This window comes from Trypanosoma rangeli, assembly GCF_003719475.1.
Source record: "Trypanosoma rangeli strain AM80 chromosome Unknown Tra_15.4_contig_00077, whole genome shotgun sequence".
NCBI lineage: Eukaryota > Euglenozoa > Kinetoplastea > Trypanosomatida > Trypanosomatidae > Trypanosoma > Trypanosoma rangeli.
In genome coordinates this window covers 1450-18306 of record NW_021705822.1, presented here as the reverse complement: position 1 = coordinate 18306, position 16857 = coordinate 1450, and the positions used below count along the sequence as shown (strand labels likewise).

At 53.7% G+C, this 16857-nt stretch overlaps 6 protein-coding genes and 1 pseudogene across 6 annotated transcripts in view, besides 17 other annotated features; all 7 read left to right on the top strand.

Moving 5' to 3' along the window:
• Positions 1-787: 787 nt before the first annotated feature.
• Positions 788-1303, top strand: TraAM80_03096 (uncharacterized protein; the record flags this gene model as incomplete). Its single annotated transcript, XM_029380075.1, has 1 exon — positions 788-1303. The coding sequence occupies one exon, from the start codon at positions 788-790 to the stop codon at positions 1301-1303; it is 516 nt and encodes a 171-aa protein (XP_029240046.1).
• Positions 1304-1346: 43 nt separating this feature from the next.
• Positions 1347-1397: a microsatellite.
• A 76-nt stretch (positions 1398-1473) lies between these two features.
• Positions 1474-1518: a microsatellite.
• Positions 1519-1704: 186 nt separating this feature from the next.
• Positions 1705-1732: a microsatellite.
• Positions 1725-1755: a microsatellite.
• Positions 1756-1772: 17 nt separating this feature from the next.
• Positions 1773-1807: a microsatellite.
• Positions 1808-1993: 186 nt separating this feature from the next.
• On the top strand, positions 1994-5266 carry TraAM80_03095 (uncharacterized protein; the record flags this gene model as incomplete). Its single annotated transcript, XM_029380074.1, has 1 exon — positions 1994-5266. The coding sequence occupies one exon, from the start codon at positions 1994-1996 to the stop codon at positions 5264-5266; it is 3273 nt and encodes a 1090-aa protein (XP_029240045.1).
• A 44-nt stretch (positions 5267-5310) lies between these two features.
• On the top strand, positions 5311-5480 carry TraAM80_03094 (hypothetical protein; annotated as a pseudogene).
• Positions 5481-5569: 89 nt separating this feature from the next.
• Positions 5570-5593: a microsatellite.
• A 350-nt stretch (positions 5594-5943) lies between these two features.
• Positions 5944-5979: a microsatellite.
• Positions 5980-6019: 40 nt separating this feature from the next.
• On the top strand, positions 6020-6979 carry TraAM80_03093 (putative deoxyhypusine hydroxylase; the record flags this gene model as incomplete). The annotated part of the gene is made up of 1 exon (XM_029380073.1): positions 6020-6979. The coding sequence occupies one exon, from the start codon at positions 6020-6022 to the stop codon at positions 6977-6979; it is 960 nt and encodes a 319-aa protein (XP_029240044.1).
• Positions 6980-7051: 72 nt separating this feature from the next.
• Positions 7052-7086: a microsatellite.
• A 518-nt stretch (positions 7087-7604) lies between these two features.
• Positions 7605-7626: a microsatellite.
• A 65-nt stretch (positions 7627-7691) lies between these two features.
• Positions 7692-7721: a sequence feature (A-rich).
• Positions 7722-7753: 32 nt separating this feature from the next.
• Positions 7754-7778: a microsatellite.
• A 107-nt stretch (positions 7779-7885) lies between these two features.
• Positions 7886-7909: a microsatellite.
• Positions 7910-8410: 501 nt separating this feature from the next.
• Positions 8411-9238, top strand: TraAM80_03092 (uncharacterized protein; the record flags this gene model as incomplete). The annotated part of the gene is made up of 1 exon (XM_029380072.1): positions 8411-9238. One exon carries the CDS (start codon positions 8411-8413, stop codon positions 9236-9238), a length of 828 nt encoding a protein of 275 aa, XP_029240043.1.
• A 394-nt stretch (positions 9239-9632) lies between these two features.
• Positions 9633-9671: a sequence feature (A-rich).
• Positions 9672-9909: 238 nt separating this feature from the next.
• Positions 9910-9943: a microsatellite.
• A 72-nt stretch (positions 9944-10015) lies between these two features.
• On the top strand, positions 10016-12946 carry TraAM80_03091 (uncharacterized protein; the record flags this gene model as incomplete). The annotated part of the gene is made up of 1 exon (XM_029380071.1): positions 10016-12946. One exon carries the CDS (start codon positions 10016-10018, stop codon positions 12944-12946), a length of 2931 nt encoding a protein of 976 aa, XP_029240042.1.
• Positions 12947-13780: 834 nt separating this feature from the next.
• Positions 13781-13841: a microsatellite.
• A 96-nt stretch (positions 13842-13937) lies between these two features.
• Positions 13938-13967: a microsatellite.
• Positions 13968-14041: 74 nt separating this feature from the next.
• Positions 14042-14140: a microsatellite.
• Positions 14141-14437: 297 nt separating this feature from the next.
• TraAM80_03090 (microtubule-associated protein Gb4) overlaps positions 14438-16857 on the top strand; it is a gene marked incomplete at both ends in the record, with an annotated part of 2472 nt that continues 52 nt past the window's right edge. The window contains one exon of the mRNA XM_029380070.1: positions 14438-16857. This exon is cut by the window's right edge and continues 52 nt beyond it. Coding sequence (XP_029240041.1) covers positions 14438-16857 — 2420 coding nt within the window.

Here is a 16857-nt window from a genome sequence, read left to right as displayed (position 1 = left end):
AAACAAAAGATAGAAGATAAAAATAAAAGAGGGAAGGGGGATTTCACCATTTTTGAACTCAATCTGCCCACGTCCGCAGCGGAACCGTGTTACCCCGCTGGCGGGCTTCCCCCACATGTCAGCTGCATTGGGTGTCAAAGGTCCGCGAGACCGCCTGTACCTCTCTCCCCTCTCTGTGTGGTGCATGTACGTTACCTCTGCTAGCCTCCGTGCGATGATGCGATTCTCTCAGCTGCGTTCTTTCGGAGTGCTTACAGCGTGACCGAAAACAGCGAGACATGAAGCCAATAACTCGCTGAAGCGCCCACGTCCGCAGCGGAACCGTGTTACCCCGCTGGCGGGCTTCCCCCACATGCCAGCTGTATTGGGTGTCAAAGGTCCGCAAGACCGCCTGTACCTCTCTCCCCTCTCTGTGTGGTGCATGTACAATTGTTTTTTTTTTTGACTTGTCCTCTTTTTAACGTGCGGTTTTTCTTCTTTTTTTGTTGTGTTTGTGCGTAGGCACGGCGCTCGGTAGCAAATATAGCGAGCCACAGGGGGCGAAGAAAGGAGGCGATAGAAAACTTAAGCAACACGCAGATGCCGGAATCGGACTACCCCACTTGGGCCATTGCGGCTGTGGCGTTGTTTGGCCGTCACACTGATCCGTTGTTCATACGCACCTTCACCTCTCCGCGGGAGGTGCTTGAGCACCCGGATGCCGCCACGTGTGCCAACCTGTACGTTGGCGAGGAAGATGTGGTGCGGCTACATTTTCTTCTGTTTTCTTCGTTGGATCGGTGCGAGGATGTTTTACGTGAGCGGCGTAAAAAGGAGGAGGAGCAGCAGCAGCAGCAGCAGCTCAAACGCGCTTGGAGAGGGTCCTGGTAGTCAGCGGAGGGTGCTTGGGGTGTCCACAGGCGCGGATGTTCGTTTTCTCGGTAGACTCATGCGGAATCACAGGTTTACTTCGTACGGTTTCCAGTCTGCCTCTGGCATACGAACTATCTTGGCGATTGTGGGCGACATCCCACTGGACGCGGTTCTGCCACTTTGCCGCACCACGTATGAGGCGGCGTCTGCGGCGCTGTGCAACCCGTTTCGAACCCCACGCATGCACGCACGGCTGCTGCAGTCGTGGTCTAAGTCGGAGACACGAGAACCAACTCTTTTGCCGGCGGAATACGCGGAGAACTTGCGGGCCGCGCCGACGCCAGAGCGAGTGGCTGATGAACCCTCGCTGGCCTACTCGCACGGGTTTAGGCAGCAGATACGGACAATTATTGAACCATTTACGGTAACCGCGCGCAGCAGTTTTGTGTGAGTTCTGGCTGGCCCTCTTCTTCTTGTATGGTTGTTTTCACTCATGCGTGTGTGTCTGTCTGTGTGTGTGTGTGGGGGGGGGGGGGGTGTGTGTGGACGCTTCTTTCGCGTTGCCCTTTCCTTCCGTGTGTGCGACACGCCTACCTGCATGGATGGACGCGTTTTCCCCACCTTTTTTCTCTCTCTTTATTTCTTTTTTGTTTTTGTTTTGTTTTGCCTTTTCTTCCCTCGCTGGCCGCGTGGAATGCGTGGCACTCTGCAGGTCCGGTGGTAGTATTCGACAAGGAGCCTTCTCTGCAAGCGCAGGTAGGTGTTACTGTTGGCGGGGCCTGTTGCAAGGAAGAAGGCACCTACACGTACACGCACACGCGGAGGTCCGAGGCGGGTAAGAGAAGCAACAGCAAAAAAATAAAAAATAAAAAATTAAAAATATTATTATTATTATTTTTTTATACTTTTGACTCGCACGCAAAAAGAACAAACACAAAACAAAACAACAAAAAAAGGATCGCAGGCAAAGCAAACACCGTAAGGGGCGAACACGTCACCTGGACGTTCCAAACGACGGCACGCTCACAGGGGAAGAGAAGCTAAGCATAAGATAAAGGGAGACAACACAGCGTGCAGCGGTATTGTGCACTCACATTTTTCATTGCATTTTACTCGTTTGGAACTGCGACCGGCGTACGGGATGAGCACGATGGGGAGCGAGGGGGTGGCTGAGGTAGACCTCCTCACGGAGCAGATGTACTCCGCCTCCGACCCGGTTGCCCGTGGACACGCGCAGGCCTCGCTGGAGGTGCTCACCAAGGAGGAAACTGACAGCCGCCTCCAATACGCCATTCTTCAGCAGTCCAACAGCCAGTACACCCTTGTGTTCATGGCCCAGAGTTTGGTGGTGTGGTTCAACGCCACACGCCAGTGGATGACGCTGGAGCAAAAGCGGGAGCTGATTGTGGTGCATTGTGGTAGTTGTCTTAAACGCGTGGTTGCTACCGGGGCACCCAAGCACGTGGTGTCAAGTTTGCTCACAGCCTACGCCAGACTTACGAAGCTGACTTTTGAGAAGGAACCGTTCCTGGAGGCTGCAGTGGATTTCCCTCTGGAGATGTTGATACAGGGGCAGGAAGGTTCCCCAGAGACTGTACTGAGCTTGATGCTTCTCAGCGCTATGGTGCAGGAGTTTTCGCGGTACGATTCTAGTAAGTCAAATACGTATCTTTCTTTTCCGGCTCATCGTCACTGTAGTTCCAACTTTAAGGAGGCGGCTCTGCTTAAAATTTACCTGGCGGCGCTGAAGCAACTGGAAGGGCTAACACCCAACTCTCCACACATTGCGGAGGTTTTGAAATTGTTGGAGAGCTGCCTTCAATTTGATTTTCGTTCCATCATGATGGATGAGACAGATGAATTCCCGTTTTCGCAGTTCCCTTCATCGTGGAAGGACACACTGCTGAACAAGCATTACCTCGCCACCTTGTGGGGGCAGCACGCAAGGCTGCCCTACCCACACTGCGCCACCCTACTCTCAGGTCTCGCTAATGTGTGCGGCTTGCATCGCACGCTCTTTGACTCAACGGACGAGCGGGGGGAGTTCTTGGAGTACACCCTCGCCATGTTAACCGAGGCGACGATGATACAGGACGGTCGTATGAAGATTCCACAGTACGTTGAATCGCTCATCAATGCATGTCTACGAACCTTGAACGCGCTTGGCTACCGCGAGTTGCGTTTGCTCAGCGCTTTTGAACCGTGGCTCAATGCTCTTCTTATGCTGTCGGTGGAGGTGTTATCCATTCCGTTTGGCCAGGAGGGAAGCTTTACCACGTCCAGTAACATCTTGTCTTTCTGGGCTTCCCTGAGCACATCCAAGCGGCGTTCCTACATGGAGCAAGCTCCCCGCGACATTGAGGACAACATCACTCAGGTGCTGCTGAGTTTTCTTAGGGCGCGGGTACGCGGCCCAGAGGAGGGCGCGGTGGATCCCACCTCAGTGTGCAGCGGCGACACCGATGAACTGACCAACGTAGTTCTTTCACAGGCCACCTCCTACTCAACTATTTGCTTACTGGACCCTGTTAGGTGCATGAGTGACCTTGCTACGTATATCAGTGAAGGCGTTGGCCCCTTGCTGCTCTCATCGCCGCTGTCAACGGGGTGGCTTTTTTACCTTGCTGGAAGTATTGTACGGCTTGTGTTCTCCAACGTGGAGGATGCTGGAGTGACGCCGTGTTCGCATGTCTTTGCCTTTGCTGTGTGGTGCGCCATGGAGCGGCGGCGTCGCGAGGCAGATTCCGCGTTGTTTGGACGCTTTGTGGAGTGTGGGGTGCTACACTTCCTGACACATGTGCAGGTGATCTTTTCCGGGGCCCGCCACGGCACCCTTGCGATGATCGTAGCAAACGTCTTTGAGACTCCCAAGCGACTGTTTCAATTTATTCTAGATAACGCGGGTCACAACTTGCTGCGTGGGGCTGACGATGCTGGGGTGGTGGAGATCATCCGGACATCCGCAGCTGTTATTTCAGACGCCTGCCGCGATGCCCCATTGTCGCTCCTGCTGGAGTTAACGTTTGACCTTCCTCCCCTTGCTGAACTTCCCCTGGCGCAGTCAGAGCGCACGTATAAGCTGCGCACCGACCTGATGAAAACATTATGGTTTGCCCGTCGATTTGAATCAATCAATTGCGCGCAGTTGGGTTCCTACCTCTCTGGTATTGAAGCAAACATGCAACGAACACTAAGTGGCGAGGCAACAAACCCAAGTTTCATTGCAGGATGGTTGCGTGATTTGCGGGGTGCATGTCAGGCATTAAATGAGGAAGGAATTCTTTTTAATGACTTTGTGGAATGGATCTGTCTTCATCATCAGGACCTCATGACAGTCCTGAATGAGGCAGGTGACTCCACCGTCGTCGTGAATGCGCTTATACGCTTTTTATGTGAAGTTGTGTCCGCCAGCAAACATGGGCGGTTTCATGTAAAATCAGACAGTAACAGTGTGACAGGTCTGATGTTGTTCGTGGTACTTTGTGAAGTGATAGAAAAGCTAGAAGAGACTGCCTTCGCAGACTATCGCATAGCCGCCCTTGGTGGATCCTCCTCAGACTACGAAAAGACGCTGAAGCCGTGGATGATTTCGATGGATATCATGAGGAAATGCGTTCAGGGTTTCTTTGTGCCCTTTGGGGCCATGATTTACTACAATGACAAACGCTATGAAAGCAACGCCTTTCTCTTGGTGCGGAAACTAACCATGGTGGAACCGAGTGTGTTCAAGGAACGTCCAAAGTTCACCTTAGTCGCGCTTGACCTGCTTCAGTCGATGACAGATGGAAATTTGTACTTTCCCCTCACCCACCTGGAAAGCGACGGGCTGCTGAAGCTTGTGGACGTTGTCATAAACATTTGCGAGGACCTGGATACCTCGCCGGACACCCTTTCGTACGGGCTAGGGTTTCTCGTCTTCATTGCGAGCCTAGTGCGGGAGGTGAAGGTGATTTTGGCTACCCCCAACCTGCAGTCCTCGGAGGTCAGCGTGGCGCCACCGCCGGCTTCGCTGCCGCACACCTTTTCCCAAAGCCTCCCGTCGCCCTCTCCGGCGTCTCGCGGGGCCCACGGGTCGCCCACGCTGCGATTCACGCTGAAGGTGAAAGAGGAGCTTGCCCGGATGCTCGCGCCACATCAGGATTTGTGGCATCGTCTCATTTCCGTTGCGATGGGCATCATCGTTTTTCGCGACCGCGCCACGAACATGGGCAGCAGGGTGGTGTATCCCATTTTTGAGGCTCATCCCCCGTTCTGGTATAATTTTGTGGAGCAGTTTGTGGCGTCGTACCCGGAGCGGAAGCAGCTGGGCGTCCGTGAGGCGTTGTCCATTCTTACCAACGCCGTGGAGTCACAGGAAAAGTTCTTTTCTGAGGTCTTCACATTTCGTCAGGCTATGCGACGCCTCAACTCGTGAGGTGTGTGGGGGCGGGGAACGCAACAGCAAGGAAGAGGGGCGAGGAGGAGAGGGGGAGAAGGATTTTGTGGTGGGGATATGCGTGGTGAAATTTTTAAAATTTATGTTTGTAGGCTGCGTGCGTGTTTGCGTGTGCGTGACTCTGTGAACAGGGAAGGGAAACGGGGAAACGGCGACGAAGGGCATGAACGGGAGGACAAGTGGTGGCGGGGGAGGAGCTGAGAGAATGCGGGTACAACTGACTGAGAAAGTCGGTGCGCTGATGTGAAGGAAAGTGGCGTGAAGGAAACTATTTATTCCGTCTTTTTTTTTTTGTTTTTTTTTTTTACGTTTCACCTCTTAGCCCTGCCTTTGTGCGCCTGGAAAAAATACGGACTGCTTTTAACTGTCGCGTAACCTCCACTTCTCGCGTCACGCCTTTCATATGCACTCACTGCACGCGGTTGTGCTTGCCCTCTTAGGGACCTCACAGGTGTGCATGTTATCTCTGTTTTTCTTTGTATGTTCTGCGTGTCTGCGTGCCTGTGGCTGTGGCGTTGCGGCTTCCGCTGCAACGAGGCAACCCCCGCCGGCGGCCATGCCACGCTCGCACGTGAAACCTGACGCCGCGTGCGCGGCGGGTGACCTTTGCTTGTGCGGTGAATTATTGCCACGCACGTGTGTGTGTGTACTGTGTGATTTTTATTTTTATTTTTATTTTTATTTTTATTTTTGCTTCCAGCGCACACAAGCGACATACTTGCACTGGAAACCATGACACAGGACTTTGCCGCGTATGAGGCAGACTACAAGCGGCTGCTGGACCCCGCCGAGCCCCTTGACAGCCGCACCCGTGAATTGTACCGGCTGAAGCAATCCATTTTGAAGACCCCTGCCGGAGTTCACGTGCTCGCGAAGGCCGTTGACACAACCGACTCGGTGCTTCTGCAGCACGAAGTGGTGTACAACATTGGCCAAAGTGGCCTGGAAGAGGCCTGCCCCGTCCTCGAGCGCGTTATCCACGCAACTGACGTGTACGACACTGTCACGCGGCACGAGGCGATTGAGTCGCTCGGCGCAATTGCCTCCTCTTTAAGCACGCCCATCCTGGAGAGGTACATGGACCCCGCGAATGAGCCCGAGGTGGCTATTCGAGAGTCATGTGAGTTGGCGCTGGGGCGAATTCGCACCCGTGAGGCACGTGGGGATGCTGCGCTGAAGTTACCTTCCAACTGCCCGTACGTTTCCATCGATCCTGCCCCTGCCTTCTGCGAGGCAAACACCGACGGGCCTGTCCCATCCACCGTCGAGGAACTCGAGCGTCTGCTGTGCGACACAACCGGCGCTACCTCCCTTTGGCGTCGCTACCAGGCGATGTTTTCGCTGCGCAACATGGGCACGAAGGCGGCCGTGATGGCCCTCGCCCGGGCGCTCCGCGAGGATACGGCGAGTGCGCTGTTGCGTCACGAGGTTGCCTTTGTCCTTGGCCAGATGGAACACCCCGCGAGCCAGACGGCGCTGGTGGCGGCGCTGAAGGACGAGGAGGAGGCGCCGATGGTGCGGCACGAGGCGGCGGAGGCGTTGGGCGCTATCGCCGATCCCGCGGTGCTGGACACCCTCGCGGAGTATGCCAAACACCAGGAGCCGATTGTACGGGACAGCTGCATCGTGGCGGTTGAAATGCACAAGTACTGGTCGCAGTTCAACGCACAGCGTAGCGCGGCGCCTGCCTGAGGTGCGGGGCGAAGGTGGAGAAACTAGAGGAGGAGGAGAAGGTGAATAAATGACGAATCCAAAAGCGGAGCAAACAACAACAACAATAACTTAAAAAAGAATAACAAAATTCAAGGATAAAACGGAGCTAAGTACAATTCAGTCATTTGCCCCAAACCGAAAAAGGAGCGAGAGAAAGAAGGAATTTGAGCGAACGTGTGCGGGTGCAATGGACTTACTACAACAGCAACGAAGGCGAAGAAATGGTACACATAATATAAACTAACGTGGGGAAGGGGAAACGACGGCGGATAAGAGGCGTGGAAGAATGAGGACAGAATGTGGCACAGCAACCATTTACGAGGTGTGAGCCCTTCGAAACCACCACCTTCCTACCACAGTAACATTGTGAACATACACGCGCGAATACTATACAGACGCCCGCGTTTAATGGGGAGACGAGAATATAAGTGCACTCATGTAGGATATGTCGGACATGTGCTGAGTGATGCGTCTCGGCAGGAGCGTCAGTTGGGGCGGAGGGGGGAGCGCTCCACGCGGGAGTGGCGTTGGGCTGGGTGGGGAAGTGAAGCGGAGTGGGGCGTTTACAGCTGGATGAGTTGTATTGAGCCCGTGTTTCGCTTTTTGCGTGTGTGTGGGTGTGTGTGGAGGCACGTGCGTTTGCCTCTCCCCTCCCACCGCAGCCCAGTCTTTCCATCAAAAGGGAGAGGTCTTTTATTTTTATTTTTTCATTTTTATTTTTGGAGTCTCACAGCGGCTGTCTCTTCCCCTGCTACCACCACCACCACCACCGCCGCCAGGGGAAGCCACCTCCCTCTCTCTGTATCTCTTCCTCTCACAGTCTCTTTTTTGCTCGCCGTAAAGAAAAAAAAAGGGGGTGGGTGGGGGGGAAAGAGGAAAAACACGTTTTTTTTTTGCTTTTTTTTGTTTGTGTAGAGACGGGGAACACATTGACACAAGGCAGACCATTCGGCAAGCTTTTTTTTTTCGCATCTTCCGCGAAGCCTGCCTTCTTCGGCACACACAAACGCAGCCACTAAGAGTACGTGAGCTCAGGGGAACACGTTTCTCCGTCCGCCGCATCCGTGCCTTCGTGGAAACTGAGGGTGGTGGGTGGGGGCATTATCACCATCGCACGCGCGGCGTCTGAGAGGTCTTCTGGAGGTGCCGCACACAAGGCTGTTGCACGCCACCTCAGGTAACAACAGCTAGAGGCGCGACCAAATTGTACTCGCTGTATCACACCCGGCGGTACGAGGTGGGTGAGGGGAGAGACAAGCACCGAAGGTTGGGTTGAGCGGGGAAAGTAGGAAGGGCGAGAATCACACAAACGAGGGGGCACTTCTTTTCCCCCGTCTTTTGCTCATTCTTCTGACAGTTAAATAAGGAATAAAAGGGTGGGGGAAAAAAAAGGGAAATTAAAAGGAACAAATGGGCCTGTACGGGCCGTATGATCTTTACATTGCACCGCTCGTGCGGGATTACGCGGTGTTCCTACCGATGCTAGGGTTTTGGTTTGCCCTACAGTGGATACTGACGTTGTTGTATAGGCACGTCTTGGGCGACGCCTTTACACGGCTCACGCAGCGGGTGCGTGATGATGTTGTTGTGCGCACTGTGAGCGCGTTGAACGGTTTGTTGATGTTTGGCGCGGCTGTCTGCTTCGTCTCTAACATGTGTGATCACAACTTTGCGCTGTCTGGGGACTACTATGCGGAGATTCCTGGATATCGTTTTTTTCGCATCTCCATTGTGTCCTACTTTGCCTGGGACATCATTGTATGCTTTGTGTATGGATGGAACCTGATGTGGAAGGTGCACGCCATTGCGAGTTTCCTGGGAGCGTATCTGTTATCCTTCCCCTTCTCGGACAACCACGGGTCGTACTTTACGGGCATGTTTGAGCTTAGCAACGCCCCGCTGCATATTTCCACCATTATGCGAACCCTAGACTTCAAGGCGAGTTTTTCCCTCGTGCTCGTCATGGAGGCCCTGTTTGCGGTGTTGTTTTTACTTATTCGTGTGTTGGGTGGCACTGTCGTGACTGTGTCGTGGCTGAAGCTGACCTGCACACAGCTAGTGGAGAACTATCACGCAGGGGGGGCGCTGCTGCACGGCGAGGTCCCGGTGCTGATATCGATGGTGCTTATTGTGCTGGTGCAGATGCTGCAGTACATTTGGTTCGTGGATGTGGTGCGGGAAGGAATCCGTCTTCTCACAAATATTAGGGGGACGCGGCAGAAAACGCGAACTGACTGAGCACATCTGCCCGTCCAGAGAAGAAGGGTAATACACACGGCTTGGGGGGGGATGAGGGGCGGGAGGCACTGTGAGACGAAAGCGCATATATATCTCTACTCTGCAGGCGGTGAGGTGAGACTTTTTTCTCGCTGGCCCCTCTTCTCGTTTGAGCCGCGCTCATGCATGTGTCTGCATACCTGCATAAAGTGTTGTGCATGTCAGTGTGCGTCACAGCGGTGAAGGGGGCAGGTTGCCCATGCTGCGTTTTATCTGACTGTTACGCACTGTTTGCCACAATTCCTGTAGATCCCCTTTTGATTCTTTTTTTTTTTGTCTTTATTTTCTTCTTCTGTTATTTGATTTGCCCTGGTGCCCGTCTTACTACGTGCTGTTTTCACCAAGCGGTAGACCATTTTTTTTTGTTTTTGTTTTGTTTTGTATGTTGTTGTTGGCTGGCCGTGCCTCCTTTGGCTTCTCAGTGGGGCGACGCGGGCTGTCAGCACGTGATTGACTGCATTCACCGAACGGTGGTTGAAGCACACGCGGCTGTCAGCAGCGCCGCTTCTTTGGTTTCACTTCGGACTGATTCGCCGCACGCGTGTCTTTGCTGCACCTCCCTCCTCCTCTACTCCTCTCTCTGTGAGAAGAGAGGGCAAACGAGGTGACGTGTGCATCAGCCCGACCGTGACATATATATATATATATATTATAACCATATATTATTTGCTTGCAGGCAGACAAAGTGTAAAGCAGCAAAGTAGAGCGAGAGGGAGCGAAAAGGAGAACGGTGCATAGATGTACAACCTGTCACCGGGCAGTGGGCCGCCCCACGCGTTGACGGGTCCCCACGACGGCGTTGGGGAGGGCCAATCCAACTTCGACAGCAGCGCCACTCATCAGAGCAGTAGCTATAGTGAAGCACCAGGTACGTGTGGCGATCATGCCATGGGACAGCTGTCATGCATGGGCCTTCCAACACACCTCCGCACCTTCCCACCCCCCGTACACAGCACAAGTTTCCATGACGTTGGAGGAGGCGCTGGCGAGTGCCCTGAGCCACTTGGCCAATGCTCGATGAATCCTGTTCAGCGCTATAGCGACAACTTGGACTGTCGGACCAGCGAAACGATCCCATTCTCTGCCGAATCCCCGAGGGTAGGGCCTAGCTCCAGCATCTCCGCAATCGCCACCGTGCTGCTGCCACCAGAGACACGACCTGTTCAGCACAATAGCGACGATGACGGCTCACGGAGTAACACAGCGAGCGCGGGGGCGTATCTCACGCCGGAGATGCCGCAGGGCCGATTCATCGTTGTGAGCCTGCTCTCCACCTGGGGCGACGTTCACGAGGTGGGGATAAATGGGATAGAAGTCTTCAACGAAAATGGCGAGCGTCTCATTCCTCCGCCAGAGTGCCTGCGACATTCATTGAGTCCACCCCTTCCGGTTGCGGGAGAGGGCGACGAGAGCGCACCGCAGGAACGAATACGGGTGGTGGACGGGCACTATGCAGCCTCGTACATTACGCCACAGCGTGGCCTCACCGTGATGGTGGAGTACCCCGCCAAAAACGTCCATCACTTGGCGACAGCTGCAGCAGCTGACGTTAATAACGAAGTCCCTCGCTGCCGTGTGGAAAACCTGGTGAATGGAATTCACAACACCCACGATGACACTAAACTCTTTGTGATGCCGTTTACTCCAAACGCCCATCACCAGATTTGCTTTGTCCTTCCCAGGAGCGTTGTCATTTCAATGGTGCGGGTTCACAATTACGGCGGCCGTGGACGGGTGCACACGGATAAGGGGGTGCGCCTGCTTGAGATGACTGTCGATGACAAACTTGTCTTTCGCGGTGAAATTGTCCCCAACAATGGTGCGGTGTTACCTCTGCATCGCGTTGGTCTGGAAAACTGTGAAAATATCCTCTTCACAGAGGATTCACGGGTGCTTCGGCGGCTGCTGGCCGTGCCTCCAACGGAGGCGTTTGTTCAAGATATGCCGTGGAGGAAGGAACGAGCGACAGCTGCTGAAATGCCTCCACACGGACACGGTTGTGTTCACCGGTCAGCAACGATAGCCACAGTGTTGTTTGGCGCTGCCAACGAAGATAAGTCACATCGCATTGGAGGCGAGAGAGGCGTGGTGGTCCCTGCCTCCCTTTCTGTGAAGTTGGACGAACACCCTTTCCCCTACCGCAGTACTGCAGGACTTCTTGCAAAAAATACAACGTCAGTTAGTGGATCTGGGCGCAGCCGGTTATCAAGATCTCTGAGCATGCATTCTGGATGTCCTACAGATGTGACATCTATTTGTTTTTTTTTGCTTTGTACATGGGGTGACACGGAGCAGATTGGACTGAGTGGGTTACGTTTTCGTGACGCACAGGGCAATATGGTGAGTCAGCATATTTCTCACTGGTACGTGATGTTTCCGTCGCAGGCACAGGCGCAGATAAGTGATGAGGTTGGCGCCTGGGAGGACAATCTTGTGTACCTCTTTGACGAGAATGCTGAGACCGCCTTAACGCTTCCATTTGAACCATGTATTGAACTTATCTTTGTCTTTGACGCCCCGCTGCCCACGCTGGGGTTTGTGGAGGTGGCAAACTACTCCCTTGGCGAGCACACCTTCAGTGGAGTAAAGGAAGCACGTTTGTTTGTTTCCTCTGCCACTCCAGGGTGGTCCCCAAGTGCCCTTGTTGCGGCGTACTCGACATTGTGGTCTGAAAATGCTGAATTTATGCAGACCACCTTGACATCGCACGGTATCGTGGAAGTTACACCAGAGGCAGGCGTGAGTCTACGCAAGGCACCAGCCTTCCTCTCCATTCCACGATTTCAGGTGTATGACTTGTCGTTGTCCACAGGACTACGGGCTATGGCTGCAGGGAACGTTACATTGCACAGCTCACTCATGCGCAGCTTGAGTGCTTCCATGAACATACGAGCAGAGATGGCCCTACGACGAGCTCGCATGTCGTTGAAGCCGCGACCGCAGTGGCTGCTAGAGTATCAGACCTACCTCACCCCACTTCTCCCTGTTGCGTATGTATTGAAGGTGTCTCTTTTGCTCGGCGCGCGGAGTGCGGTGGAGCTTAAGAAGTATGCGAAGGAATGGATGATGCATCCACTAAGTGCCTGTACCTTTACGGACGAGAATGGGGAGACCATCCGCGTGAGTAGCCGTGCTGGGGAGAAGCGTGCGGAGGACTCTTTCAGGGATGCCTGGGACGGTTGCGGCAAGGAGGCAAGCCACACCTTTGTGACGGAGTGCCTCTTCACTGTTCACCCTACTGCACTACAGGAAGACGCTGAGGCCGCCGCGGCCGCCGCGCAGGCGGGCATTCATGCTTCGGTATTTCAGGCTTCTCTCTCGTTGGTATACGTGTCAGATTCCCCGTTCTGTCTCTCCATTCTGACGCTAAAACACCCACTGCTGCAGGAGGGCGGGGACGTGGCGTGGGTGCGACAGTTTCGTATCTTTATGGACGATACGTTAGTCTTCGACAGCGGCGACGTTGGCGGGCCCCGACGTGCCCCGCTTGCCGCAGTTTCGAAGTCACCGTTTCTGCCGGGAACTGGGGACGCGGTGTTGCCGATGAGGGAAACTGGCAGTACCGGTGACACAACGTACAGCACACGTCTAAAGCCGTTTGTCTTCTTTACGCTTGACGCCGCCATGCCAGACGAGGCTTGCCGTGAGGGGATGGGGATGACAGGGTAAGGCATACGTGTGCGCATGCTGCAGGCCTTGAGGAAGCGCGTGGTGGAAGGAGCATAGAAGAGAGAGAGAGAGAAGCAGAAACAAAAGCAGATAAAGTAAAACAACAAAAAGAACGTCACGATGTAAGCGGCGACGCGGTGGGTGACTGGAGAAGTGAAGGAAACGAGCACCCAGTGGGGGAGTGCCAGAGGTGTGATTTTGCGTCTTTTTTGTTTTTGTTTCCGGGCGTCTGACTTTCCCCTCGCGTCCCCCCGCCTTCTGCTCCGCACACGCGCACTTGCTTCTTGTATTTCTGTGTGCTGCACGGGACAAACAGACACTTCTTCTTCTTCTTTGAGTCCCTTCTTCTATTGTCTGACATTTATACGTTTTAGGGATTTACTGCATTTTGCGTTGTTTTGTTGTTTTTGTATTCTGTTAATAGTTTCACGTTTACTCTCCCCAGTTGCACCGTCATCTTCTCGTGCTCTCTTTCGCCGTCTGTGTACCGTGCCCCGCCCCTAACCCCACTTGCATTCGCCAGGGTTCAGCCTTTGGCCTGTTTAGTTGGCTGTGGTAGTAGCTATTGCTGTTGCACTCCCTGACGCCTGCCTGGGACGCCTACATATACGTTTGCCGTGTGGGCGTTTTTTTTTTTTTACTTGTCTTCCACCGCCACTCACTTCAGTTCTCTTTCTGTCTACACACGGTTAATAGCATTTGCTTACACCTGCAAATATACGCTCACCGTGCGCCGCTGTGTATTAAGATCCAGGAAGGAGACTGCCATCGTACGTGTGCTGACGTCTGTTCATACCCACGCACATCTGTTGGCTGACTTGTTTGCATATTGTGTATATTGTATTTCTATCTATATCTGTATCTACATCTATATCTATAGATCTAGCTGTATCTACTTGCGTGCGTGCATCAGCCCCTCTGCGTGGGACCAGTGTGTCTTTATTCGTGCCACACCAAAGGCGGGCTGCGCGGGTGGGAAGTGGCCGGTGAGGCAGTAGAGCAGCAGGAGGCAGCAGCAACAAGGGCGAGACGGGGATACGCTGCGCGGTGACGAAGGAGACGATACAACGGCTGCATCAAAACAGAGAGGGAAGGAAAAAAAACAACAACAACAACACACAACAACTCAAAAGAAACTGAAAAAAATTGAAGCAGAAGAACTGAAACTAACACACAACAAAACAAAACAAAACAGCATCGAAGAAACAAGGAAGAACAAATAAGAAGCAAGGGGAGGAGGCATCAACAAGAACAAGATCCTCTGCTCTCCTCACTTTTGACAGAACGGCGGGAAACAGGAAGAAACGGGTGGGAGGGGAGGGACACAGGCACTAACAGGAGGAGAACAATCTTGAATTCGTTCCGTCGGTGTGTGCATCCCGCCGTGGTGGAAACAGAAAACAACTCCAAGACCGTCTTTAGTAAGAGAGAGTCGGATAAAACGAAGGACCAATACAAGAAGCGTCGCCCACTTTGTGCCACACAGTCGCAATGCCTGCGAAGTACACCGTGGTTACACAGCAGGGACAAGGGGCCCTGCGTGTTGGGGACATGGTGGCCGTCATGACGCAGCGTCCGGGTGAGAAAGACGCTCACTGGACTTTGGGTAGCGTGGAGTCCGCCCCGTACCTGCACGACGTTGAGGTTAGGCTCTGGGAAAAGCAGCATGATGAGGAGGGGGCCGACAACTTTGACGGAATGGAATCAACGGAGGAACGTGCGCTGGTGGAGCGCAACCAAAAAGTGAGAGACGAGATGCAACTTAGTATGCAGCGTGCGGCGGAACTTACAGACAGTCTACGGAAACGTCGAAGGAGTATTATGCAGGCTATAGCAGAGGCTGACGCGCACGTTTCTCAATCGCGTGACACTGTCAACGCTGCACGCGTCGATGTTAGAAATATATCATACTATCACTGGCATGAACTGAAGTCGTACCGGAGCCCCGCAAAAATGGTCTTGACTATGCTCCGCGCCGTCATGCTGCTTCTGTCCGAGGATAGTGCCAAGAACTGGCCGCAGATGCAGCGTGTTCTGCGAAGCCCACGTTTCAAGATGCGGATTATCAACTACGATCCCGACAAAGATCTTTCGCGGGAACGCAGCGACCACATTCTACGCGAGTGTGTGCGAAGAAAAAGTTTTCGCTATGACCGTGCGGTAAAAGTTAGTCAGGCAATGGGTCCCATCTATTACTGGGTGTTGGCCCAACTGGATAGCAGTGACGCAACTGTGAAGCAGCGCCAGCTAGAGAAGACAAAAAAGACATCACAACAGGAGCTTCGAGGGGTAATAAGGGAAATTAATGAACAGCAGCTGCGTATGGCTGAATATCAGGACCTCATAGACAAGGCAGATAACCAGTTGCGGGTCTGCAGAGCAGAGCGACAGCGACGCTCTTCTCTTCGGCAATATTCCAGAAGTAGTTCTTGCCAGCAGGTAACGGCAAACCAGCGCTACGAAGGCAGTTTTGCCGGTGCTGCAAAGAAGGAATATCTGCGTGCCGCCTTCCACAACTGGAAACCCACCACCTACTGTGTGACAGTCTTGCGCAGAAGTATAGTTGTAGACTTTGGTATTATCACGCAGGACCAGTGGGCGGAGCACAACTACTACCTGTCGGAGCGGCAGATACGACTACTGGACGACGCTCTGCAACAGCACCAACAGAGAGAAGAGTCTCTCTCTGACGATGAGGCGGCACGACGACGGCGTCAGCTGCAGGAGGACGAGCACATTGAGGCAGGACTGTTCCACGCCATGACACACGCCAACGCTGAGGAGTCCAAGGTGTCAGGTGAGCAGCTTAAGCGAACGTTCAGCGGTGAAGAATGGAAGCGCATCCTGCATAATAAGCGAATTGCCATCGTTGAAACATTTTGCAGTGAGACAGCAGAGGCACTGCAACTACCGCAACGCAACATCATCGTAACCCAACTGGAGTGCCTCCCCACAGGCAGCAAAATTGTGGTGGGCGCTGAAGTACAACACGACGGCTCACGATCACGACATACTCTCTTAGAAACTATAAATGCGTTTCCGTACCCAAAAATGCACGCGCTATACAAAAACGCCTCTGATAGTTATACAACACTTCACAAGCAGCTTGAGGGGAGGGAGTGGAGGATGATCTTCTCTACACGCAAGATGGAGGTGGAACAGGCATTCAAAAGTGACACGGCGGTGGCCCTTGACATCCCTCAGAAAAACATTGAAATACAGACAACAACAGCAACGGATGACGCACTCATATTTCACTGCCTGGTATATATAAACAAAGACAAAGCCAAAGAGGCCCAAAAATCAGTAGATAACTACACATACCCTACAACATGGGCTTTACATAAACAATCAAAACCTTCCCAAGAGAAAGAAAACAACGTTTGGACAAAAAACAACGTGGGATTCAAGGGCGAGGGCTGGGACCACGTGGTGGAGACGAGGGGGGAAGATGTGATGCGTGCGTTTGCGAAGGAGACGGCTGCGGCGGTTGGGGTGGATGAGGGTAGCGTGCGTGGTGTAGTTCTAAAGCCCGAGGCTGATGGCTTGCTTGTTGAATTTGAGCTGAGGCGCCCGGCGTCGCTGACGGAGCAGGATGGTAAAGCGGCGATGGATGTATGCAAATACAAGGCTGTTTGGGCAGTGTATCAGGAGGTGCTTCTTGGCATGGAGGGAAAGGTCGTGACCACGCACAAGCTTGGGTTCGAAGGCGAGGACTGGGACTACGTGCTGGAGCGGCGGGACGCGGAGGTGAAGGAGGCGGCGGCCATCGAGACGGCGCGGGCGCTCGGAGTGGGGCGCGAGGACGTGGTGGAGGTGGGGCTTGACGTTGTGCCGCAGAGCCTCGTCGTGTTCGTCACGGTACGTCACTCGTCAAAGCTGAGCGACAGCCAGGTGGACGGGATGCTGGC